General features: G+C 40.1%; 1 protein-coding gene across 9 annotated transcripts in view; it reads right to left on the bottom strand.

Moving 5' to 3' along the window:
- ncoa2 (nuclear receptor coactivator 2) overlaps positions 1–27,980 on the bottom strand; it is a 203,545-nt gene that overhangs the window by 59,205 nt on the left and 116,360 nt on the right. For 5 of the 9 annotated variants that reach the window (XM_078540350.1, XM_078540349.1, XM_078540355.1 and 2 more), the window contains 7 exons: positions 27,562–27,750; positions 23,296–23,397; positions 23,027–23,167; positions 21,371–21,518; positions 18,164–19,442; positions 9,277–9,490; positions 2,639–2,842 (listed from right to left, as the gene is read on the bottom strand). In XM_078540350.1, coding sequence (XP_078396476.1) covers positions 2,639–2,842; positions 9,277–9,490; positions 18,164–19,442; positions 21,371–21,518; positions 23,027–23,167; positions 23,296–23,397; positions 27,562–27,750 — 2,277 coding nt within the window. The remainder of the gene's footprint in view (positions 1–2,638; positions 2,843–9,276; positions 9,491–18,163; positions 19,443–21,370; positions 21,519–23,026; positions 23,168–23,295; positions 23,398–27,561; positions 27,751–27,980) is intronic. The other 4 variants (XM_078540351.1, XM_078540356.1, XM_078540358.1 and 1 more) reach the window with 2 other exon arrangements.

Genomic DNA, 27,980 nt, shown 5'->3' with positions numbered 1-27,980 from the left:
AGATGGAATAGGGCTCAGTAAGAAGAAATAGAAGGGCTCTGATTGCAGTTGAGAACAGAGTGAAAATCAGAGGCCAGAGAGATCGCCATCATTGCAATTAGAAGTAGACACCGAAGCAGTGATTCTGAACCTTCTGCTAGTTTGAACTCTGTTTAATAATGTCCAGAGCACCAACAGCAGAATGAGGCGGCCTTATTTCCTCCAAATGAGAGGAGGATGAGGTATGGTAGACTAGTGAAGACATCACAGCACTTATCTGTGTAAGGGAAGGCGAGAATCTCAACAAAACCAGAGAGAAGAGAGAGCAAGAGAAGAACGTGGAGAGAAAGAAAAATGACATTTACCTAAGGCAGCAAAAGAGGCTACATTTCTTACAAGACTTCAAAACACTGAAGTGTTCAGAATGATTAGGAGACTGAAGCATTGGTTTTTCAGGAAGGTCGGAGAACACTGAAGTCTTAACAGAGGCTCGAGTGGGGGGAGATTAGTGTAAGGGAGTATGTTAAACTAAGAACCATATAGTCTGTGATGTCATAGGAGGAAGTGCATATGATCTAAGCGAGTCTAGGAGAAAGCAGCATAGAAACAAACTGGTGTAAGGGATTGTTCTCATAACTGTAAGTATGTTAAAATAAAGTTAGAGCATTTGCATCTAAGAGTCTTCAGAAGTTACTGAAACTACTCCAACCTAACAACACAATATAATCTCAATTTTACTGACAGGCAAGTTCATGGCTTCCTCACACTACTTTTTGGGGCTGAAGGTATAAGAGATGGAGTAGAAGGGTTTAAGGCAGCACTTTGTAGAGGGAAAGGGAAAATGATGCTGTATAGTGAGCAGTTTTGACAGTTTACTCACTGCATTTAAAAGCACTTAGATAAGAACTTGAAGTGCTGTAACCTAAGGCTACAGGCCAAGAGCTCAGCAGTGGGATTAGGCTGGACATCTTTTTTTTGCTGGCACAGACACAATGGGTCGAATGGCCATCTCCTGTGCTGTAACCTTCTATGATAAAGGAGAGTAAGACCTGATAGTACTTTATGTGGTTCAGCTAGATCTGGTGAAGATTGGCTAACCAGTATTTCTTAGACTTAAGGAAGCAGAAATTGAGGGGGTTTGGGGGAGGGTGTGGAGGACTGCCAAGGTGAGAGAAAATAATGAGTTAAACGGGAACAATGGCATCAAAGGTGGAGGTGAGTATAAAGCAGATCTGTAGCTGTAGAAATACACTGGTGAATGGAGGGCCAAAGGCTAGACAGCGGAGAAAGTGCTCTTGTAAGTGACTTGGAGTTTTTTTTTCCAGCAGCTGAAAGAAAAGGAAGTCAAGGTGGGAAGATGAAGAGAATTACGAGTGGAGAAGGATACTAGGGAAATGCCCTTTTCTGTGATTGACACAATGGGAATAGAGGGGTTTCGGGAGATGGCAATGCCTTCAGGTTGGCCATGAATTTGGATAGGGGAGTTTATAAGGAGGGGGAGATTAAGGGAGGATGGGAGGGCAGTGAACTCAATGCATGATGGGGTGAGTTAGAAGTTGAAGTCACTGAGGATGAGAAGTTGATTTGCGCAGAAGCTGAGAAAGGAAAGCTGTGAAGATATTCCAGTGAAAGTAGGGGGCGAGAGTTTTAAAGAAGAGGTGAGAAGAAGGGGACAAGGTGAGATGCTCAAAAGAGAAGGTGCCAAAGGAGTAGGGGGCAGGCTAAAGTGCATTGGTGATAAGGGCGGTCTGGAGGAGGCAAGTGGTGGAATGTATAGCCAAGTGGTGGAAGATATAGACAAGCGGAGAGGCTTCATTTAAGAGGAAGGTGTCTTCACCAGTCAAAGTTTTTGTCAAGGCTATGATGTCGATGCAATCATCCACACTAAATTCATGGATGGCAGGGGCCATGTTCACAAATGGAAGGACATTCTGGAGCGAGATGCAGAGAAGGACAGTGATAGCTGATCCACTGCAATTAGGAAGGGTTGGTGGATGGGAAGATGAATTGACAAGATTAGCCCCCAGCAGGCACGTTGAACATTGAGGTTGGTGAGAGAGTAGGATTGGGCAGTTGGAGTTTCTGTTCATAAGAGACAACTTGAATAGCTTGATGGACACTTCAGAAAATGCCAAGAGAGGCACTGAAGGAAACTGTATTTTTATTCACAAGGGAGACAAGCCTGGGATGGCAGCAAGGCTGGAGGAAAGCTCGAGGAATGCTGAAGTTTGGGGTAGGGATTTGGGGGGCAGGCAGTAAACCCAGCAAGAGAGAAGTGAAAGGAGTACGATGACAGGACAAAGAGGCCTAGGGGAAGTAGAGAAGATAAATGGAATCAGGCAGGTTGAGTTACCCGGCATGGTCAAGCACCCTGCTGAGATTCACTGTTTAAATTTAAACATAAGGAATTGCTACATACGCACATCAGTCCTTTAGTGTTTTGCAATGGAGCCGGATTTCAGAAAAAGTTAGTTCCTTTAGTAGAGAAAGAAAAACAGAAACAAAATGCACCCTGTGCAAATTTCAAGGAGTTTTTTACTCGGACTATCCTAATAAACTATTTCTCATTATATAAATGCTTCCTAACTAGTTGCAGATTGATCCAAAGGGGGAAAAAAAACATGTAAGCCAAAACAAGTCCAACACTAAGTGAACATACCTGTATTAGCTGCTAAACTTCCTTGACTTGCCATCATCCCTTGATTACCCATCACTTGCTGTGACATTACAGCATATGGGCCACTATTTCGCATTGGTGGGAATTGTCCAGCACTTGTCTGACCTTGCATGTGTATGTCCAATGCTGTATTTCGACCCTGTTGTTGTGATCTGGTTGTCTGTACAGCTCGAGGATTATTGAAAGCTATAATTTGAGAGTTAAAAGAAAATAAATGAACGTACATTGGTCATGAGCTACTTTGCCAGCATTAAACATTTTCCGGGGAACAGTCTTTCAAAGAAAAAATAAATGAACCACCAGAACTATTGTGTTCCTGCTATGATAGACACAAATGTACAAAAGTATTGCTGAAAAACTTCTAGTTTATAATTTGCTGTCAATATAACGGCGAGAGCTTACTTATGCGCAAATGCTACAGCAACTTCAGCTGAGAGCAGACGCACGGTTAAGTGCAGAAATCCACAGTGTTGCTGAAGATGGTGTGTCATACCAGTGTTAGCTTCCCGAAAACTGCATCTCACTGTTTGGCTCACCATTGAAAGGCATGAAGGTGATGCACTTGCGTGGTAGTTAAAAACTAAACAAAGTAAACAGTCCGTTTCATCAATTTTTGATTTTTGTCTCTTTCAAGATAATCTTACTGTATTTCTCTTCCTCTGTGTGATTTGGCATTGAATTCGCCCACTCTAATTATGCCAGACTCTCAGATACCCAGTCACAGCAAGTGATGGCTGAATATTTTCATTTCCATATGCAAAGCAAGCCAAACGTTGGATTAAATTTTTATACCAAATTGAAGAATATTTAAAATCTTATTTCCAGATATATGCATTTTTGGGGGCAGAAGTTTGTCTTATCATAAACATCTTTAGTAGGTATGGGTCATTTTGAACCATATTAAAATTGTATTTGCAAGAAAGTGGATAGCACTTTCAACTATTCATTTCTATTACTTTACTGCAAAGCAAAGTGAAGAGTTACTCCGTTACTACTACAGCTCTCTCCAATATCCTCAGTTCCATTGACTTCAGTTGTCAAAGCTTCCTGGCATCATTACTGCTTTCTTCAACTATTCTGTCTTTCTGTAGCCTAGAAGCAGACAGCTGCCCAATGTAAGGTTGCACTCATCTATTTCTCATCTACTATGTTTGAAGGGCATCAAAGTGTACTTCAGCATGCAACTTCCCCTCCAAGTCACGCACCATCCTGACTTGGTACTACATTGATGTTCCTTCACAGTTGCTGGGTTAAAATCCTGGAACTCTCTTCCTAATAGCACCTGCACCAGATGGACTGCAGCCGTTCAAGGCAGTGGCTCACCATTACCTCTCTAGGACAATTAAGAATGAGCAACAGGTGCTGACCATGATGCTCATGTCCCATGAAAGAATTTTAAAAATGGCAGTTGTGATGTTTGTTGCAGCCAGGATAAACCTGGCTAATTTTCCAGATTGTCAAGAAAATTACAGTGTTTTGGATGTACTGGAACAACCTAGCTAGGGCGGAGCAGCTAATTCATGAGCACGGATCTACAACAGTACAACTAGGATATTGTTGGGGCCCATAGCCCTTACTGTGTCTTGTGCACTCAGTATTTTTTCATGTCACATGGAGTGAATTAAATTGGCTTAATACTGTCATCTGTGATTGTGAATTCCTAATGAGGAGGTAGAGAAGGATCATCTATTCTGCACTACTGGTTGAAGATAGTTGCAAATGCTTCAGCCTAATCTTTTGCACTCATTTGCTGGGCTCTGCCATCATTGAGGATGAGAAAGTTCATGGAGCCTCCTCCACCCATCAATTGTTTAATTGTCCATCATCATTCACAACTGGATCTGCCATGGTTAAGAGCTTTGACCCGATCAGTTAATTGTAGAATGTCTATATATAGATGCTGCTTTTGCTGTTTAGCATGTGTGTAATCTTGTGCTGTAGTTTTGCCAAGCTGGCACCTCATTTTGCAGGCATGTCTGGTGCTGTTCCTGACGTGCTTGTCCACATTCCCCATTGAACCAGGGTTGAACTTGACGGTTTGGAGTAATAAGGGATATATTTGGCCATGAGGTTAAAATTTGTGGTGTTATGCGATTCTTCGGCTGTTAATGGCCCACAGTGCCTTGTGGATGCCCAGTTTTGAGCTGCTAGATCTGTTCTTGACTTATGCCACTTAGCATGGTTTTAATGCCATAGAGCACAATGGAGAGTGTCCTCACTGTGAACACCTATTTGGTCTCCACAATGACAGTGCCCTATCAACACGGTCATGCGCAGATGCATCTGTGACATTAGATTGCTAAGGTCAAGTAGCTTATTCCCAGTCTGGCAGCTTCAAATTTCAGGACTTGGCCAGTTTGGTTAGTGGTGATATTATTAAGCCACTTTTGCAGGTGGACGTTAAAGTTCTCCACCCAAAGTACATTCTGTATTGCTGTTACTCTAAGTGGCGTTCAATGTGGATGAGCACTGACTCATCAGCTGAGGAAAGGTTTTTCCGTTTTGAAATAGGTTGCCAACCATCCTGGAATGGCCGGGAGTCTATCAGGTTCCCTACCAAACTCCGGTGGCTATTAATATTAATCTGGGAGATTTTAAAACAATATTTCAAGCAAATAATGCTCATAACTCATACAGAATCTCTGGTCAGTCATCATTCATTGAAAACGGTGATCCGATTGCGTTCGTAGCAGCATGATACAAAACATAAACCGACCCTGTATGCATACTACACTCACGAATATTGCTGCGTTGCACATCTTCTCGGTGGCACTGAGCCTTGACCTCGAGGATAGGTGGTGGTAAAACGAGAAGCGAACGCTGCTGCAAGAGCAACGGAACTTTCATCTGCCTGGAAAACTCATAGTATACACCTAAGCCTGTCCAGAAAGCTTTTTACACACAGAGTCCCGAGACTTGAGGTAAGGAGCGCTGCTGCCTGTTGCTGGGCTAGAAAAATTACATTAAAGCCCTAAAAGTCTAGAAACTTAGAAAGCTTTTGCTGAGCTGAGGTAATTTGCTAAAAGGAGCGCTGCTGCTTACATTATAGCTAGAAGAAAGTGAGCTTAACAGTACTGATAAGTATCAGATTCACTTCTCTATCAGATGTCCAGGTTTTAACGATGTGAGAAAATACCCAAAAAGTTAAACTCAGTTCACAGCATGTGTCACTAGTTTCCGTTTGTTTTTAACTGTGTATCGAGGAAGGGGGGCTCCTCAGTCTCTGACCTCTGCAATCCCCACAGAGGGAGCTGGATACTGAGCCAGACAGTGCTGGAGAATAGGTGCTGATTCCAGGACATCTCCCCACCTCCCCACTTCCTGTTCACCGCCCATAGCTTGCGGAAAATCAACCTTTTGGGGATTTTGAGTTAATGCAGGTGATTCCAGGATGGAGATGGGTTGGAAGTTGATACAGTGGGATTTTCTTTGGGATTGGGGGAAAGATTCTGATTTTAATGGGATTTTGGGGGAAGAAACTCGTTGTACCAGCACTGCAGATTTACATTGAGTCCCCTGGGACAGGCAGCACTGCTGGGCAATTTAAATGGTTTCAATGAGTGTCTGTCCCTGGGGAATCAATGTGAATCTGCAGCGCTGGTAGAATGAGTCTCTCTTTGTAAGAGAAGTTGATCCTAATGGGATTTTATTTTGTGGGGAGGGAAAAAAAAAATCAGTCTGAATGGGATTTTAATCCAGGCAGGAACTGGAAGCATTTACATGTTTTTCAAGTTTCCACTTTGGGTAAAGATGAACCTCAGGGCAGTTCATTGAAATCCTGCATTATTGCTGGTTTACACAAAGCTGCAGTGATAGGACAATGCTGAATTCTCAAGTCTGCCCTGTATAAAAGAGATATATTTCCCACTCTGTTCAAACAGGGATGCTCACACTCTTTCTCCAGGGATTTGTTTTCCTTTTTTGTGCTCCTTTAGAACCCACTCACAACATGCTTCCAGGTCCTCACTTCTGCTGACATCTCCTGGAATATGTCTAGTCAGAGTTGGCAACACTGGTTTTGAGCCTGATCAGTGGGCAGAACTTTATATTCCCCTGTCGGCTGGGGTTTCACGCCCGACCTGACCTCTTCACAATTTTATGCTGGGATAGACGAGGCCTAGGCTGTCCCGCCCACCCTTGCTCCAATTGAGGCCCTTAAGTGGTCAATTATTGACCACTTATGGGCGTTTCCCTTCCCCCTGGGCCTCACTTTTCCACTTCACCCAGAGGCCCCCCACCCCAAAACTTACCTGGTCCTGGACTCGCAGGGCTCATTCTGCAGTCCCAGTCCTGTCCACTGCAGCTTCTGGCGCTGTAGGGTCTAAAGTGCTGCTGGCCAATCAATCAGTCTTTGAGGCAGGACTTCCTCCCGAGTGAGGGGCAGGAGTTCCGTCTTCAGCCAACTCACACTTGTTGGGGCAAGCCGACTCCTCAGATGGCAGGAAGGCAAACCTTGCCATCATAAAATCCTGGCCAGTGATTCCACCCCATGAGAGCCTCCTTCATATAACATGAAGTTGAGCTGTGAATGTTTCTGATTGTCTCCAATATAATGATGTTGGAAAGCAGCTGCTCCTCGACCTGTTCTATGATACAGGGTAACTTACTATGAACTTGGAACTTCAGTTGTTCCTCTTCACTAACCCTGTGAATAGGAAATAGTTAATCTATCATTCAAGTTACCCCATGAACAACGGCAGCCAAAAAGGAGCCAACCCTGGTGGTGGCCCCAGTACTGCACTGAAGTAACCAGTCTAAACAATGTGCTTAATTCTCCAGAGCGGAGCTTGGACACACGGCCTTCTAACTCAAGAGGTAAGTATGTTACCACTGAGCCAATACAGACTCAGGTTGCCTGCAAAAAGCCTAATGACAGTATTTTATTTGATTAATACTGTGGTTACTCACTACAGCACTGAAAACCTGATGTGGGATGTAGCATTTTTTCTTCATACCTCTTGCAATTTTATTAAACTGAATAAGTTACAAATGGCTGGCACAGAGATATCGATGAAGTGCATTTGCAATGCTTCTGTGAGAAAGCAACCAAGTGGGAAGACAGAATATAGTTTGCGAACCTTTAAAATTCAAATGTGGACTTTGAAAGTTATTGTCCGTTTTAAGATGAGATATGGAGCATAATTAAAGATATCAGCTGTCAGAAGGAACAAGGATTCACAATCACAGTAGCCTCCTCAGCATAGTTAGTTACATTTTTAAAAAGTTAGGGATCCAGTATGCCATTTTATGTACCTATGAGCGTGAAGTCACAAGAAATGTTAACAGTACCATAACCCAAATACACTGATCCTATTAGGCTGGAGAGGGAATTAAAAATGATGATATGACATTAAACCATCTGACCCCATTCCAGGTAACAAGTACCCAGATATCATTCTACTTCCTTGGAACTTATTCTAAACCATTGTTTATATTGTTGCAAGAAATCAGTCTGGTTGCTCCATGGAACACTGAATCTCTGATGTAAACCACATCTCTGAAGTAAAACCAAATCAGTAAGATGGCATATTGCACTCCCCACAAACTAGCCAGTGATGAATTCCTTTAGCTATTATAGCTGCACTGTATTAAAGTTGTGGACCAAAATGTGAAGATTGTAAGGCTTTAAAATAAAGGATAAATGGGAGTAACAAAATGAAATTCAAAACAGCAGCAGTTCCTACTTACACCATCAGGTGGCACTCTCTCTATTCTTAAAAAAAAAACTGCACAAAACACAACGTACATTTTTTAAAAATTGCCCATTTATAAACTAAGGAGCTTGAAAGTTCTAATCAGTAGAAGTGGAATTCCCATTCTGCATAACTCATTCTCTGACGAACTGCAGACCTTCAAACTGAGTATCCTGTAGCTGGACAATTTCCCAGGCAGGCTGCCAGACGAACTCCTGATTATTAAACATCACTTCAGGATAAGGAGAAGAGAAACAAGTTGAACCCTCTTGTTGGTACGATGGAACAACACTGGCAGATGCTGCAGACTAGTACACAGTTTAGACCATAAATCGTCTTGCATGCAAACCAAAATATACTCAGGTGTTGAGAGATTGGGTAGTATTATTTTTCTTTCAATGCATAAAATTATGAAACAATACACATCTTCACTATTTTGCATCTTTATCAAATCAATCAATCCTACATGAATATCAAGTCACTTTCGGTAGGGGTAACAGCTGGCTAAAGAGGATGCAGAAGAAGCAGAGAGCTGAGGAATACTGGGATACAGAGATACTGGTACCTAATCTCAGCAAGATCCAATTCTTCATCTCCATTTTCTAATAGGTAAAGGATGTAGTACGTAGATACATGTATGCATGCTTCTAGACTAATGTAATCCCCATCTTGATTTTGGTTGAAAAATGTAGATTAAAATGGGGTATATTATTAAAAGTAGACACAGCTCTAAATGTAGAAAATGTGCCATCACACATCATTCTGGGTACATATGAGTTATCCATTTTACAAGATTATACTAACTGTAGACTTAGAGTCTGCATGCTTTAAAGTCCAAATACTAAAGACCAAATACTAAAGAAAGGGATAACAACTAAAATAATGCAATGGCATTTACATTCTGGAGGTGAAAAATATGAAACTTACTGTTCTGTAACATCCCGGGTAATGGGTTTTGTGTTCCAAGAGGTGGTGCAGAGACACTTTCATTGCCAATTTGGAGAAGGTCTTGGAAGATGGTCTGTTTGTCAACTGGTCCGCTGGCAGGTGCCGTCTTCGTGTCTGGGAAAAGCTGCTGTAACTGACTGTTCTGCAGGTCATCAAGAATTTCTTCTAAGTTATCCAAGTCACTGCTGATCTGCTGTCAACAACAAGGCCAATTACCACCCGTCAATTTTGTGTTCAAGCCCAATCAGTGGATTTGCGCAGAAACTAATTAAGTACGATGGCCTTTTTTTAAAATTCCCCTTGCCGCCCCTGCCCCATCCTATCCAACCTCAGCGCTCTTCCTTCTTTGCTGAAGGTATGAACTTTCCCTGGGCTAAAATTTCTTAGGCATCATGAACCCTCCAATACATGTGATAATCTGGCCATTGTTAGACGATGGAGGGCTCTTCAGTCAAGTCTGATCCCCATCATCAGTTCATGCACATACACAAACTGTAGCCTGGGTGACTAGATAGGAAACGAGAACTCAGGTTATTTCCCTCCATCACCTAAGGAAACTGCAGCACTCTGGCTGAGATCAATTAACTCAGCACTGGCTGAAAGGAGGGTCTTGGGATTAATGCTGTTTATTAGGTGTATATACCCACCAAATCAGCAGAACAGCTATCTGCCAGTGACTGTCAGTGAACTTCAATCCAAACAAGATGCATACCAACCCAAATCAAGAGTGTAAAGCTCTTGTAGTGAATGTACCTGGAGATGCGATAATCTTGGATTTCCTCTGGAAACAGTTCAGAAGCACATGGAGTATAATGACTATGAAAAACTCACCTTGCCACATATCATTAAGGTTGCTTATATTTCAAGAATAATATTTAGTATTGTTAAGAATTTAGAAAATATATTTCAATTGGTTGCAACTTTGCACTCTTGGAAATCAGTTAAAAATAAATAACCCTTAGCGAATTACATAGAGTAATCCAATCTTGAGTTTCACACATCATAAATATACATTTTTCACAATTTAATACAATATTTTGGCCGGGTTAGTTCCTTTCAATTCACCATCAGGTAACCAAAATTGTTAGTATAAACAGCATAATGAATTTTGACAATTATTTTGCTTAGTTTCACAGTACAATTATTTTCTGTTTCAAGATGCTGAGTGTCTGATGAGATATTAAAAATTGAATTTATAATACTAGAATGCACAAGTGCTAGGCTTATGACTAAGGACAAACAGCTGTCACCTAGATATTGCTACAACCCCTTACAGGAAACCTCAATTAGTTGCATATATTATACTTCAATATTTTAAATGTATATTTTCAGACAGGACATTAGATGGTTGACAGTGTAAGGCACTAATTAGACCAAGCCATGTTGATGGGTTCATAAACTAATAGCAATTAAAAAGAGAGCTCCAATATTGTACAACCATCTTAAGCTCACTGCCAGACATTTAATAGTCTTTACAATAGTTACAATTTTTAAAATATATTGTCAAACTGAAGCTGGCATTGAAACAGTGGATTCCATGAAAAAGATCTTCTCCTCACCCATCAAATAGAATATAGAAAGACATGGAGCATATCACAGGCAGTGTAACACTACAACCTACCATCAGAATCTTCATAAAATTATTATATTTAATTATTTTAAAGGAAGGAATGGACTTGCCAATTTACACTGTGCTTTCAAATCTTCAGGACATGCCAAAGTGCTTCACAGCCAAGTAATTGCTTTTGAAGTCCAATTGTTATTATTTACCCAGTAGCTGATTTGTGGACAGGAAACTCCCATAAACAACAAATTAGTTAAATGACACCCATTTCAGTAGTGCTGGCTGCTGAGATTCAGCCAGGATACTAGAGCTAAATTTTCAAAAATGGTAGAGGAACTCAGTCATTTAATTGGGAGCCCTACAGTTGGCGATAGCAACAATTCAGGTGAAAAATAGGATGTCTTTAAGACATTCCATGCAAAGAAGGTCAAATAGGCAAAGGACACACAGTAAAACCCAAGGTGGTTAAATGGTCATTTGCAAGAGCCAGACTTTATTATTATTACAGATTCAGACAACATTCCTAGGGAATGGGGATAGGCATCGTGCTCAGCTTAAGGTAGCAAAAGTGCTATCAGAGCAGTCAAAGGGTCACCAGAAAAAAAATTGTGGATAACTTTGGTAGGAATAGTAACTTTCAGAGAGTGATAATGGACTGTTAAAAGGTTCTTCACGGCAAATAAGGGGTTTCCCAGGATATGGTCGAGATCTAAGTGGTTACTTTGCCACTGGACACAATTCCTATAAGGTGTACAGTTGAAACAAAAATGGTGAGTGAATATTTAGATCTGATCTTGAAGGGAACAAGGAGTGTTAAATCAAATTGAGCTGGTGATCCAGATAGCATCTACCCAAGATTACATAAAAAAATAGAGCTGTGTTAAGTGAGGCCATTGGTCATATATTCAAACCAACCTGATAGAGGAGGGGAAATCAGGGAGACAGAGACCATGTCTTAACCTGGTGAAATTCTTTGAAGAAGACACCAGGTTGATGGATACAGGTATTTCATTCAACATTATATATTTGGACTTTCAGGTAGATTTTGATTACCATGTCTCAATAAAGATTGCTATATAAGCCCTATGCCAGGGCTGTCTTGATGGGGTATTGAGACAAAATAAATCTTTGTGAAGAACTTGCAGCCACATGCAAATTAACAGCAATAAGTAAAAGGAAGTGTCAGACAATATTCATGTACTCCTGTTGACCTCAATTTTGTTCTATCCTTTCAGTATTTTAACTATGTACATTATATTGGAAATATATAGCTGTAAAGTTTAAGATCTGTGTCTGAATGCACCAAAATATACAACAGATATTCTACTGTGTTTCTTAATAATCTCATCTTGGCTCAAAATGGTTCCAAGTTTGAATGGTGTTTACACTTTTAATCTACTACTTTACGGAAAACAAAGTAAAGATAATTTATAAACAGTAACATTTTATCATTGTTCGCTGCTTTTTTAGATTTCTTTTCTGAACACACACTCACGCTCAAATTTTTTCTCTCGCAGGGTTGTGCGACTTTGGAACTCTCTGCTTCAGAAGGTGGTGGAGGCGGGGTCATTGAATATTTTTAAGGCAGAGGTAGATGGATTCTTGTTAGGCAAGGGAATCAAAGGTTATCGGGGTTAGATGGAAATGTGGAAATCGAAACACAAGATGGTCAGCCATGATCTTATTGAATGGCGGGGCAGGCTTCAGGGGCAGAATGGTCTACTCCTGTTCCTATTTCTTAAGTTATGTTTAACATGAGGAAAATTCAGGACTAAATTCTGAAAAAGTAGCAAGTGTGCTCAAGTGTTATTAAGCTTTAAGGCTGAACATTTCCAACTAGGATGTTTTGATTAAATATACCTCAGAAGTTTCAAGTCAAAAGAGAAAACCTCAACAGCATTTAAAAACCACTTGCATGTGAATTAGTCAATTTCACATCACATTTAACTGTATAGAAAACATATTTTTCTAAATTTTACAGCTATTAAGGACAGATATAAATGCGTTAGAAACAGTTCATAGAAGGTTCGCCTAACTGATGCCCGGGATGGGGCGGTAGGGGGGGTTTATCTTACAAGCAAAGGTTGGAGAGGCTGGGCCTGTATCCACTGGCGTTTAGCAGAATGCGGGGTGATCTTCTCGAAACATATAAGATCCTGAGGGCACTTGACAGGATGGATGCGTAAAGGATGTTTCCCCTTGTGGGAGAGTCTAGAACTAGGGGATACAGTTCTCCCATTTAAAACAGAGATGAGAAGCAATTTTTTCTCTCAGAGAGTCATGAGTCTTGGTCACTCTCTTTCCTAGAAAAGGGTCAATGAATATCTTTAAGGCAGAGGTAGATGGATTCTTGTCTAACAAGAGAGTCAAAGGCTATCGGGGATCGGTAGAATGTGAAGTTGAGGCCACAATCATATCAGCCATGAATGGCAGCGCAGGCTCAAGGGGCCAAATGGCCTACTCCTGTTCCTAATTTGTATGTTTGTATTAACAAGGTGTAACATTTAAGGTATCAAGGGCTCCTTCTTCGGAAGTTATTGAATTATTTAGTATGGATGCTCATCAGGTACATACAGAATTTCAGTCCCTTCCTAGGAAACAATGAACTAGAAAAGAGCGGATGTCGTTCACAGAATGAACAATGAAGAAAGGGCAACAGCCAGCAGCCAGGCCAGGATGGTGAATGCTTCCAGAGATTACTAGTTTACTTATTTTCCCATTATTCATTATTCCTAAATTGGTCATCTCTTCTGATGTAAAGAACAATTGTGTTTGCGATTATCATCAAAAAGATTCTCCAGTGCTACAAATGAGAGTTTCCTGCTGCAGTGACATTTCAAATAATTGGCATTTTTAATGAGGTGTGTAATAACCCCACCCTTACTATTCATTTGTGCACTCCCCCACATCAAACTAAAATGTTTAAAACTTAATAAAATCAACAAAATCCCAAAAAATTCTTGTGTTTGCTTTTCCTTCACAGAAAAGGACAACAGCAAGACTCGCTACCTGATCTCTATAACTCAGCTTGGTAAACTCAGCACACAACTAAGCTGCATAGGACAGATGTGTCACGTTTGTGTTGAATAGGTTAATCCAAAGAGGGATGGTACTAAGGACATTGCAACTAGTATATGCAGGCAGGGTTTGAGTTCAACTATCATGTCAGACAGACTAGAGTTGGAGGACTCAAAGGAAACAGCCAAATCAACTCCCTACAAGCTAAATCACCCAATAGCCATCAAAATAGATGGCAACTAGCAGTTGCAAAAGAACCTAGGAATCTTGAAGAAAAAGTCAATTTACATAAAACAGTTACTATTTCCATTTTAAAGACAAATTAACCTGAAGTTTCTAGGCATTTAATTGCAGGGTAGCTCCTGTACAAAAATGACAAAAAAAAACTATTCAATGATAGCACAACAGTATTATTGGCCTATTTGATCTTTTAATTCAATAGTTTGACAATACCAGATAGAAGTGAATTGAGCGTGAAGCTATGGGATATTCTACTGACCATCCTCCCTACCACCGCCTCCCCCAGAGCTTGACTATATTTACTAGCAGCTTTCGTTTAACATTTCCAACCAGATTGAAACAGTGCCAGACGATGAGCATACCTCAACATTCTTGAAATTAAATTTCAAAGCATATTATGAAGCTAATGTTTGCTTTCAGCTCCCTGCATGTAGGCCAGCATCATCAGCAGTAGAGACTACTCATTATATGGGCTGTACTAGATCTCTGGCTTGTCATGTAGAAGTCTATTACCAGAAGTATCATGCACTATAAAATGTGATGTGAAAAAGCAAAGCTTGATCCAAATCGAATTTGAGACTAATGTATACACTGTGCAATGTGATATTATTAATAACCTTAGCAGAACAAAAACCACAGAATGCAAACTTTGCAACACTTGGCTTTAGAGAAAATACTGTGAAATCTGTGTGATTTTGTTTAAAACAAAATTTTACTTTTAAAATCAAACTCCCTGAATGAGATGCTTTTTAAAGTCAGCCAGGAGATTTAACACTGTAGTTTTACCTAGTTTTCATTGTAGTTTGCAGAATTACTGCAGATAAAAGACTGAAATGAATGGAATAGAAGAATTAGCATGGGGAGAAACAGAAAGGAGTCTGGGAGTAATATGGGCTTTGACATTTTGATTTATGGCTGATAAATTAGAGATACAAAAACAGTGCAACAGAACAACTGACATGCCAGACTGTCTCATAACATAGAAAAAACATCCCAATGCACCTTCGTACGGGTAATAAAACAAAAAATTGACTGCCATAGAACAGGATAACAGGACAGGTCATCAGAAGGCTTAGTCAAAGAAAGAGGTTTTAAGAAGGATGTTAAAAGAAGATTGAGGTGGAGAGGTTAAGGGAGGAAATTCCAGTGCTTAGGGCTATACACTGGAGACACCAGCAGAATTATAAAGGCAGTCCTTGATATGTGAGAAGTAGAAGAGGAGGAATCCAGGGTGTGGCCATGTGTGAGTGTGATCTTGGGTTTGGCAGCACTGGAATACTTGTGGCAATAAGGAAGGATATCTGGAGGAGAGCTGCTGGCTTAGAGAGAGGGCCGTGGGCTGCCACTGAGAAAATGCTTGCTGCCATGACCTGGAAACCAGCTACAATGTCTTTAAAGCAAGAGATAATAGGAGGAAGTAGGAAGGGCAATGGCACGTGGGGCAAGTGAGGGTGCAGAGATAGATGAGGAAGGTGAATTAAGACTTAGCTCTCTCAAAGGTTATAAGGAAAAAGATTTGCCTAGCATGGAGTGAGGGATGTATCTGTTGTCTAAAGCTTAGACAAGTGTTCATGCTGTGGTACTGAGGCTGAAGAGAGCAAAATTAACCAGGCCGCCCACTTCCAATTGCTAGCCAGCAGACCTTGTTGGAAAGTATGTATAAGGATTGGACTCAGCTAAGTTGTGCTCGATAAATGCCTTCATCCATGGTTGAATAGGCAACGTGCACCACCCAAGTGACACATGAAGATGGCCCCTGGAGGCTACTTGGGGGTCCTTACACCAGCAGGACTCTGACTTGAGATGGAAAGGGGTTTTGCTGTTTGCCTTGTCCATAACTATATATTAAATAGGATCATTATACGCTGCTATAGTTGGATATGTTATTGTGTAAAGAGTAGAACTTTGCTTTTTTTTAAATATACAAATATTGTATCAAAAAGCTGCACTAAATCTCTATACCTTGCTCTGTAATTACCTCCAGCCCTAGTACACTCCTCTAATTATGGCTTCCGGAGCATCCAGATTTTAATTGTTCCACCACTGGTAATGGTGCTTTCAGCTGCCAAGGCCTAAGCTCTAGAATTCCCTCTCTAAACCTTTTTGTAACTCTGCCTCTCTTACTTTCCTTAAGATGTCCCATAAAATTTTCTCCTTTGACCAAGCTTTTGGTCATCTGTCCTAACATCTCATGTGGCTTGGTGTGAAGTTTTGTTTCGTAACACTCCTGTGAAATGACTTGGGACATTTTATTATATTAAAAGCACTATATAGTATAAATTATTTTGATCTGCACTTGAGCAGACACTATAGGCATGAAATAAATCTGTCCTGCCAAACTAAACTCCTCAGTTATCATGTACTTGAAATCTCCATACTTGGTTAATAGGTAGAAATTCTGCTTCATATGGCACTAAGACCAGAAGGCCCAGATTCAATTCCCAACAAGTACTCAGTTAGCTCACCTCAGATGGGGCAACCAAACAGAATCACAAGAAAATTAATGGACAACGAATGGTCCACCTAAATTCATTATATCTTGAAAGGTCCCCATTTCAACAGCCAATTGTTTAAAACGTTCCAGGGTAGTTGCCTCAACTGGTCTTCCTGAAGTCTATTCCATGTGCTGAACACCCTTTGTATAAAGAATGATTTCCTAGCATCAGTCCTCTTACTGACTTGGATCCATGTCCCCATATACTATTATTGCTATTTAACTACATTAACAACCCGGATTTATATTTTCCACCCATCTTAAATAACTTTATAAAATCACTGATCAGATGCTTCCATTCCAGGCTGAAAAACACAAGTTTTTCCAGTCTTGCCTCAGAAAACTTGATGCTTGGGGATCAGCATTCTTGGCTCCTCTCTGCATTGGTTCTAGTGTCTTCCATGTGTCATGGCAACTAGAACTGATATAATTGACCTCATTATACACGAGCTCAGTAAGGGAAAGGAGGAAGGAAAACATCAAGTGATCCTGCTCCTGACCGCTATCCAGTAAGCCCTGCACGAATATTGGGTACAGCTACAACTGGCTTTAGCTGTAATTTGATAATGCTCTCACCTCACTGCTGGCTAATATTCCTGCTGATGCTCAAAGTTTCAGTTGTTTTGAGGACAGGGTAAGGCAATGGGGTCTGTCTTTTTTTGGGGTGGGGGGTGAGGTGGAGCCATATCACAGGAAAAAGAAGTCCTTTCAAGTGAAGGTGAAGAAAATGAGATGGAAGAAACATTGCCTGAAGCTTGCACCTAACCGACAGCACTAAATGCAATGAAATCATGGGGCATTGTAACTCAGAATGTCAGTTAGCATGGTTCGCATTAATTTGAGCCATTAATTATCTAAGTTGTACAAAGAACTACTGCAAAGATCATGTGTGGGAATTAATACTTTAAAAATCTATAAAATATTGTGGTGTATATAAAATGTTTTACCATACACTTAGGAAACAGTTAGCATTTGAAGAGATAATGATTATTTCAAAAATTAAACACCACACACATTGAAATGCAGATTTTCTATATAAATATCATGAATATCATTAATGCAAGTAGCAATACTGGTCATCCTTTTTCAAAAAGTAGTGAAGATCATACATTTAAAAGAGTATGAAACTCCAGGTGATTCTCCAAATCACTTAATATTGCTGAAGTACTGAACAGTGTTGACAAGATATTCCCCAAGCAGATAAAGATATTTAACTTTTTTCATTTCAAAAAAAAGGATCATTTTTTTCTCATACTGGAAAATGTCTTCCACTCCCATCCCCTAAAAGATTATGTGTGGGAAATTAATTATGCCTGCAGTGATCCAATCTGTGTCTAACCTCCTGATGGAAATTAAGTGACTAAGTTGGATTGTCCAAAGCACATATTAATAGTTCACAAAACTTCCCATTTTAGCGCAAGTATTGTCCATTAGTCCCAAATACAAAGATTTCACCAGTGGAATCATGCATCTTTAGCAAGAAACTAAAGATTACAAAAAATTATCACCATCATATTTTAATGCTGAACTGTATAAATGATCACAATCACCTGTTCAGATGGCTCAAAGTTAATCTCCTTCTCAGACTTTATGGCTGTTTTAGTGCTCATGCAGGAATCCAACTTGCTATCCAACCGTTCTAGTTTAGGTTTAATATTATGCATACTTGTGTCATCTTTATCCAGTAAGTAACGAAGTAGTGCATTTTCTTTCTTCTTGGGGCTCATTTGCTCCTGTTTAACAGTTATTTCTGCACCAGGAATTGAACTGCTCATGTCCTGGTTGGGTTCTTTACCTGTGGCCTCTGCTGTCAGCTTTGCCAAGTCTACAGGAGAAGTGCTGTCCTGCAGAAGTCTGTGCAAAATTTTGTGTTTTTCTTTCAGCGAGGGCCCATGTGATGAAGAGGTGTTGGTTGTGGATGATGTCACTGCTGAAGTAGACAGTAGTCCTGATGAATTTCCCGTAGAGTCCTTAACAGAATCCCCAGTGGTACTTGCCAAGGGGGAAGATTCCATTTGATCAGATTTAGTGATCAGTAATTGTAAGAGTTTTGTATGGCCTTTGCCATCATGCCCTCTGCCTTGCCCATCAGTCCTTTCTCCACCGCCACCAAATGGATTCAAACTACTTTCATTACTATCTTTCTGCTCTCCAGAAAGTCCACTTTCCGACTGTCCAGATGCATTCTCTGGTTGAACTTGCTCACCGAACAATCCAAAAGAATCTTTGGAGTCTATGCCCCCTTTTTTAACCAGTGAAGGATTCATGCTTCCAGGAGAATTTTGTGAAGTCACCATTTTTAGTTCAGGTGATACCACATGACCTTCACTCAGGGCTTGAAGTGCATTAAGGGAGTTGCTGGAGTAGCTATGGCTATTCCCTGTGGTGCTACAAACCCCCACTGGAGAATGCAAGTTTCCTATGGGAGAAAACTGATTTGTTGAGATGCGAGGGCTTCCAACCATACCAGGACTTCCACGATGCCTAGGTGAAAGCATTGAATTCTGCTGCCCTGCAGTTACACCAGGGCTACTTCTTGATGGGCTGTTCATTTTGAGTGCATAGTTACTACCCTGAGGAGTGGCTGCTTGCATGCCTGATACATGGTTTATTCCACCTGTAACAAACCTGTTTCCTGGCATTTGTCCCATGCCTGTTTGCTCCTTCAGGCCATTCATAGAAAAGCTTGTATTGCTGTTCATTGTCATCTCTTGGCCAGTTGCTGCAGCAGAAACATTTGCCATGGCTGGACCACTGGAATTTGGATTCATAGGTTTCACCATTCCTTGTCCAGTTGCTTCCTGATTCATCCCACAAACATTTTGTTCTCTGCAGTTTTAAACAAAATATACAAATCATACAACTGAAATGAAAATATGAAATGCATAGCATCAAAATGTGATTTTTTTTTTAAGGCCAGGTGTTTGTATTTTCAAAATTGTATTTTACACAATTTGACCAAAACAATACCGGCCCATATCAGATTTTCATCATTTAAATCAATTATATTAGGACGCATCATCCTGCTTTTTGATAGAAATTTATCTCAAAGTTAAAATACTTTGTTGCTGTGCAGAATGTTCAAGCCATCAAAGTCAGAATGTAATGCCTTGGTCTTGAATTATATTATCTCAACTGGGTTTTTAAAAATTACAATATTTTTATAGTGCTAAATTTAGCATCTTAACACAACCAGCCTTGCTACACAGCAATACATAGCATTGACAGCCAGTCTTTCTGGGTTAATTGAACAAGGAGACATATTGTTTTCTCACAATACTAAGGGCTGAGGGGGGTCGAATTTAGAACTTTTGGTGATTGACAACTTGGTGGGCCGAACACCACCTTTACAGTCTTAAAATGCCATCGTTATCTTTTGCACACAGATGGAATGGCCGAGCACAAGAATGTTATAACCGAAAGCTAGAATCAGCAAACTTTGGAACAGCTTTGGTTGAGTGCAAGTCTATGCTGCAGCTGTCAAGAGTGCATGAAAGTGGGAGTATAGGATATTGCCCAATTTCACTGAAAACTGTATTCTGTTCATTTGTATATTTTATGTTACTATTTCAGGCGGAGGCCAAGATGTAGCCAGAGTCTGTCACTAAGTACGAGTCTAAATGTGAGGCTACAGGCTGAATTTTGTCACGCACTGGCATGTCATGCCACTGGGGCCAAAAGCAGGAGGTGACTCTGCTTCAGCAAACCACGTAACTCAGGATAGCACATTACCCAAGAGCTGTCAGCCCCATCAAGGGCAGCAATTCAGCAATACCACTGGTAGTGATCATTGCCGAAGCTGCAGTTCCCTGGAGAATGCGCCTCAATGGCAGGGTGCCCTCCAAGAAAGGTGACGCAAGTTGGGGGAAACCAGGCCTGGGGGGTTTGGGGATGGGCATGTAGCACCAATGCTGCAATTGCCATGACAGGCCCCCACCATGAGCCAAGGAGTGGCATAAAGGAGGGTTGTGCCTCCCCCCACCACCAGATTTCACCCGGTGTCTCACTACACGAAAGGTCCTCCTGACATGGAAGTGGCCTTAATTAACCAAATTAGTGGCTCAATTGGCTGAGTCGCCATTTTTCCCGCTGCTCTCAATATGGTGTGGATCTGGGAAGATGATGGGCACCCCGTCCAGAGGGGAAAGTAAGTCGGTCTGGCATATTGGTAAGAAAGTGGCCAAAGCATTCAGTGCAAATGGGTAAAATAGGCTAGGTTTAACTATATTAATAACAGAAAATCAGACTATATTGAATTAAATATAGTGCAGGTGGGAAGGTGGTGGGGGGGGAGGGGGTTGCGATGACCGTTCCAGTAAGGAATTTTTACCTCTGACCCCTCCCCACGTACCCCCTTCATCATTTTGCCAGCTCCTCCATCTCCCGGCCTGTCGTCAATCAGCCTGGAGCGTTGAGCCCCATCACTCTGTTTCAGAGTCTGAGGCTGAGCCTGTCTTTGAGTTTGAGTCTATTACTCTGTCTCATGCTCCAGTTAAGCTAGATATTGAGTAGCAGAAGGGGCACTCTGGGTTATTGATAATGTAACATCTACATATGGGTACCAGGTTGATACGGAACCCAAAATAGTGACTCAGGCACATTGTAGTTCATGATAAAGATATCAAATTGGATCCTTCTGGTGCTACTGTCACATTCTAATTTGAATGCACAAACAAATTTTAAGTTACAAATTTGACTGAATGGTTTGTAGCATATATAAAGTTAGTTAAATCAACATGGAGGTTTTTTTTGCTTACCTTTGAACAACATGCAGTGACATGATATGTTGAGGCTCATTGGTATTTGGAGTGCGCATAAGCCTGCTCCTGGTTTGTGCAGCAACCATGGTGCCATCAGATAACGAAAACCGATACACAGGACTCAGAGCCTGACCTTGCCTCAACACTACAATTCAGAGAAGTTGAGGGGAAGAAAAGCAAGAAAGAAAATTGTCTTAAGTGTTCCAACTATCAGGTATACTATTTTGAAAAATCTCTTCCAATGGAAGTGCTGAGTTACACTGGGAAACCACTCCATTGATGATGGTAGTCCTTTGATATCTCACTCAACAACCATTTTTGAGAGTGGCAACAGATTAAGCCTAACTTCACAAGCACACTTTCCAGCAGTTGCCACCAGAGTGGAAGCCGGAATTTCTTCCGTCTAATTCAGGGAACATCTAGGCAAATCATTGTCTTCTCACCACATCCCTGGCTTAGGTCAGCTAATTCACCATTAATCAGGGATCACATATGGGACTTTTCTAGCCTCTTTCTTATAAATGTTCACAACTTCAGTCTCAACTATCTCTGCAGCACCCAAATTGAAAGCTTAAGCTATAAATTTCGATAAAAATGCAAGATTTTTATACAACTATATAGCAGTTACAATGATTGCCTGTAAATTATATTTAAATAAATCATGCTTACTGGTTCTCCTAATGGTTCACTGAGTTTATCTAATGAACTGTACTAGCCTAGGAGACTGCAGGTTCAATTTCTAAAATGTGCTAATTAATGTAATCTCAAAAGGTTGTATTATTGATAGCCTTTCACAACCACCCCACGTCTCAAAAGCGTTTTACAGCCAATTAAGTACTATTGAAAAGTAATCACTGTTGTAATGGAGGAAACACATTTCTGTATATGAGAGCTGCTGTGAGAACGATCAGATAACCTGTTTTAGTGATGTTGATTGAGGGATAAATATTGGCCAGAAGAGTGGGTTAACTCCCAGGCTCTTCTTTGAAATAGTGTCATAGGATCTTTTACAGCCACCTGAGAGGGCAGATGCAGTCTCAGTTTATCATCTCATCTGAATGACTACAGAGTTCCAGCCTTGATTTTGTACTCAAGTCCTAGAATGGGACTTAAAGCCAGAACCTTCTGCGCAAGAGTGCTACCAAATGAGCCACAGCTGACAAAATGAAAGGTAGAGTAGCAATAATTTGTCTTTGCCAAGAGGTAGGGGCTGGGGCAGGGTCACACTCAACTGTAATGTCCCCTGCAGTCAAATGGCCTGCAACATGTGCAATCAAGGCCTACCCAGAAAAATAGTAAAGCTTTCAGAAGGGTAGGGGGAAAAAATCTGGCAAAATTCATCATGCATATCCCATTTTACACAGTGCTATGTTTAAGAGGGACAAACAATAGAAAATGCTGGGAAATACATGGCAAGTTCTTTAACAAAAGAAAAAGAAAATATGGGCTAACATTTCAGATGCAGATGTCTTATCAGACAGGTTCTGGTGAAGGTTTCAGTGTTAATCTGTCTTTCTGCTTTTCAAATGCTGATGGATCTGCCATGCATTTCTAGCATTTACTGCTTTAATTTCAAATTGAAATATAATTTTATTTTTTTGTATTGCACACTTATCTAATTTTGTATAGCCTTGTATCTACAAAAGTTCTTACCTTCATGATGATGCCTCTTAGCAAATGCAATCTCTTTGTCATTTTGCAGGTGAAATCTTTGAATACATCTTCGCACTAAGTCTTCCCAGCCTGGTTTCATCGATGCACGTAATGCATTTATATCCAGAGATATTAGTTTGCCTAGTTTTTTTTTGGTTGGGGGAGGGAGAGGCGGCAGAGAAAGAATGGGAGAGGAAAAAACAAATCTAGTTTGTCAAGTCTTCAATATGAGCAAAATCTCAAATCAAAAAAGTATTGTGTTGTTTTACCTGTTAAATCATGTCTTGTGGTAAAACTTTCAGTATTAGCAAATTGTGGCCTTTCCTTCACAGGAACTCTCCTTGCAACACAGATCAAACAGGACTGTAAATCTGAAAGAGGAAAGAAAAAAAATTTAATTTAAAATTGAATACTCTGTAATGTAATAGATCTCTCACACATACACACAATTAAATATGTACACAGAAACTATATTGTAACCAATACAATTTCTCCTAAAGCAATTACTAGTTTGAGAAAACACATCACCCAAGTTCCATTATATCCCTCACCCTGCCAATATTATATAATCTAAAGATAACTGGAGTATAGTAGTCATCATAAATTGACGAGTGTTAGGGGCTGTGTTCAACTTGGTCCCTTGGGTATGGTCTTATTCTTCAAAGCAGATGTTCTGCATGATTCAAGGAACAGATATTCTGGCATTGGATGAAACACATCTGGAATCAACATCCAAAATAATTGTAAATGCCTCTCATCTTAGTTCACAGGCATCAGGAGTGACAGCCAAAGCTCTGGCATCTTTGCCAGGTTTTACAAAAATTGAAGAGAAGTTATTGGTGAACTGACAGCTATAGGCTATTTCGGAGAATAGTATTCAACATAACCAGCTTCCTATTTCTGGGGCCATTTGGAGAAAAGAAAGCTATTGGCAAACAAACTAAACACTTCACATAGCGTTTATGCTGCAGCTGTGACAGGTCTACAAATTTATTAGATAATACTTGCATTTATTTACTTTCGAGACACTTTTGGCTCAAAGCGATGGATGCAAGCACTGGGGAATAGAACTTTCTTTCATTTCGGGCATTCCCATATTCAGTATAGCACTACTTTGGTCAAACATAATTCAGCCATAACTTCAGAAAAACACCATTACTGCACCCCCAGTTTGACATTTTTTTCAATTTCTCACAATAACCATTCTGTGGTTTGAGATTGCCAATTAATTTCAAATTAGGAGCAATTCTGTACTATGGATTGGAAATTGACTGAGGTGAGGCTGTCCAAACTCAACTCAAAGAGGACCTCCACAGCCAGTAGACAGATGACAGCTTTATTCTAACCTCTGCACTGGTTTGAACCAAGTTTGCATAAGTGAAAGGCCAGTACCAGGCTTCATTTACATAGCACCTTCTCATATTTATCAGAGGGATCCCAAAGAACTTCACATTCCATCCATGATGACATGGACACTTCTGTTGAGCTTCTCTACAATCTTCTTGCCTTTTCCATGAATTCATCCTCCGGCACATCCTGGATAGTGCCTCTTCTCCATCTCTTCAACAATTTAACAGCCTTAAATCAAAAGGCTGTAAACTTTAACCTACTTGTATTTTGACAGTCCATCACCAGATCTGCCTAGGCCATTATTTAGGTATTATTTACTACTCTTCTTCGATAAAACTGATTACTCAAAGATCATTGACAATGCCTTTTCCACCACAAATTATCTGCTCCTCCCTCAATCAATCACACATACCACTATCCTCACCTCTGGAGGTGTCAGCTGTGGCTCAGTTCATAGCACCCTCGCCTTTGAATCAGAGGGTTGTGGGTTCATGTCCCACTCCTGGAAACCAAGAACTGTGATTGTACTCAAAAGAGTTGCAATCTATGACTGTTGATAACTCGAAAGAGTATCCTCACCTCTGGTTCAAAAGGAGAGCAACTCATGGACTGCTTTGCATCCAAAATCAAAATCATTGCATTGTTGCCATTGCTTCCACCACTCTGCCCCTCAACTTGTCCTCCCCTCTATGAAGCCTAATTACCCATTCTTTATGCCGACTATCCAATATTATACAGCCCTTCTCTTGCTGACATCACCAAAAAGTCTCTATCTTCAAGCATAGATCCTGCTTTCGTCAAGGCTCCCCCACCCACCAGCCACCTCGCGCCCTCCCAAACCGCATCAAATAAACCTAGCTATTCCTCTTCATTCTCCACCACATTCCTGATCTTCAACTTTCCATAGACTCCAAAATCCTGGAACTCACCATTACCTTGGAACTATACTGTCATCTCTCTTTATCCAAATTACTTTTATTTAGGTTTAAACACTAGTCTTTGACCTATATTTTTCACCTTCAAACTGAACGTGAAATTCTATTATGTTATGATCGCTGTTGCCTATGGGCTCCTTTACTTTGAGGTTATTGATTAATCCTGTCTCACTGCACTTTACCAGGCCTGCTTCCTATTCGGCTCCAGAATGTACTGCTCTAAGAATTGCCCCAAATACACTCTGAGTTCATTTTCCAGATTACCTTTGCAAATATAATTTATCCAATCTACATGTAGATTAAAGTCACCCATGATTATTGCAGTACCTTTCTTACATGCTCCACTTATTTCTTCCTGTATACTCTGTCCTATAGTGTGACTACTGTTAGGTGGCCTATAAACCACTCCCACAAGTGACCTCTTACCTTTCCTATTTCTTATCTCTACCCAAACTGATTCTACATCTTGCCCTTTCAAGCCAAGGTCATCTCTCACTACTGTACTGTCATCGTTAATTAACAGAGCTGCCCACCACATGTTCATAGTTTCCTGTCATTCCAAAATGTCAAATACCCTTCAACATTCAAGTCCCAGCTCTGGTCACCTTTCAACCATGCCCCTGTAATGGCTATCAGGTCATACATATTTATTTCCAACTGAGCTAACAATTCATCCATTCGTTACAAATACCACGCACATTCAGGATTCCTCTTTACAGACACTAGTCAACTTATGTATTTGGGTATGTACAGACACATGAATGTTCATTATGCAGTTGCCATCCATGGAGCTTAACTGCCATTATTTTTGTGAATACAATGTTGTCATATCAAGGTTTTGGAATTTTGAGCTATGGAAGACTTTTTGTAAAAATTATGATTGATTAGTATGATAATAAATATCACACCCTGCTTTAAAGATCAGAATTAAAATTAAATCAATTGATATATTTTAATTTCAATTGAAAAGTACTGATAAAAATAGGGAAGGATTGAACCTGTTACTCTGCTGTCCTCCCAACGCCAACCCAATTCTTTCCACCCAGGCAAAGCAAAAATACTGAACATTTCTGAAATGTAGAATATGATTAAACATGTCACAAAATGATGCCAAACTAATTTTTAAGAGCAAATTTTGGTAATAAAAGTTTCTTTCAGAACTAAAAATTTGCATGTTCCATGCTTGTGGCCACAGGTAAAGTTTTCATTTTTAAAAGGGGATATGATAGTGTCCTGCCTAAACATTGCTTAGTACAATTAAAAAAATGTCAAACAGGAAAGTTCTGTACAAATTCAAATGCAGCCAAACTCTTGAAAATAGCAATTTTTTTTGTTCCATCCTATTACATTAAATCTACTTTAAATGTCCTGTGTGGAATGGTGACATTTTCCAGGTTTTATTATGGAGCAAAACAAACCTTCATATGATTTTTCATTTGGCAATAAGGTTATACACTAAATCCTGATAGAATTAATTGTGATTGAAGTAAAAAAAATTGTGTGTGTAGCATTTTTAATTACTGCAATTTTCTTTGTAGAAATGATTTCTGTTAAGGTAATTCAGGTCAAAATATCAATGGATCTCTAATTTTAATGATGTGCAAATTTTAATAGGATTTTAGGTAAGGTAGTTACGCTTCTACAATTGATTTTCGTGTTGTTTATTAGGGTTCATCTATCAGTTTTTGTTCTGAGCTGTCAGGTACGCAGCAGAGTTGAGCAACTATTATTGCACAAGGTGAAACAAAATTGAGGGAAAATTTCAATAAATCACCTCTTCTGCAATTACTGGCACCAAAAGGAAGATTCCGTTTTTTAAAATATTAAAAAGTGCCTTTAAAACCGCTTTGTTTCAAGGCTTCCAAAAAAAGTATGTTGATGCAGAAATTTTCACTAGTTAATTATTTTTCCTACTCATAGGCATCCCTTGTAATGTACCAGTCACTGCCTAGAGAGCAAGGAGGCTATCACAAGTGTGTTGTGACTCATGCATTAGGTGGCATGCAAGTTTGATTTTCTTTGCCTTTGTGGGGAAAACACCTACTTGCCATACAGTGACATTTGGTAGCATGTACTTGCCATACAAGAGTGTGATAGGTGTAAATCTGTGATCTACAGTTCTTCACTAGCATGAGAGGCAATACGTATGGAGTTATGAAACATTATGCATTTTTAAATTCATTACAAAGTTAGTGATTTTACCACTGATTGTGGGTTCTATAATGCCAACGTGATTATACGAAATCGTACCTTCCCCCTCTTCTTTTATGGACTTTGGTTGAGATACAGCAAAACACTGCATAGTTTCATATTTCTGAGGTGCTTCCTGGTTATCATGCCCTTCCTCATCAGTTTCACCAGGTGGTTTAACCAACATACGACAATTAAAAGTGTGGCTGTTCCGTCTTGGAGTTTCATTGGACCAAGGCACCCCATTTACTGGAAAATGTAATGTTTTACACAGTTTACTTTGACATTGGAAAAACAATTTTTAATACTGCAAAAATAAAATGTTAAATCTGTTTTGCTTAACTTACATATACAATTGAAATGTTTCATAGCATGTGACACCATTTACTCATTTAAGTACAATACTTAATTGACTTTCCAGTACATAAATATGTATGCTTCATGTGCAAAAAATATCCTGAAAGTTTCTTACTCCACAT

The sequence above is a fragment of the Cetorhinus maximus genome, chromosome 4 (assembly GCF_964194155.1).
Source record: "Cetorhinus maximus chromosome 4, sCetMax3.hap1.1, whole genome shotgun sequence".
Lineage (NCBI taxonomy): Eukaryota > Metazoa > Chordata > Chondrichthyes > Lamniformes > Cetorhinidae > Cetorhinus > Cetorhinus maximus.
The sequence above is the reverse complement of the archived record's forward strand: the minus strand, read 5'-3'. Positions and strand labels throughout refer to the sequence as shown.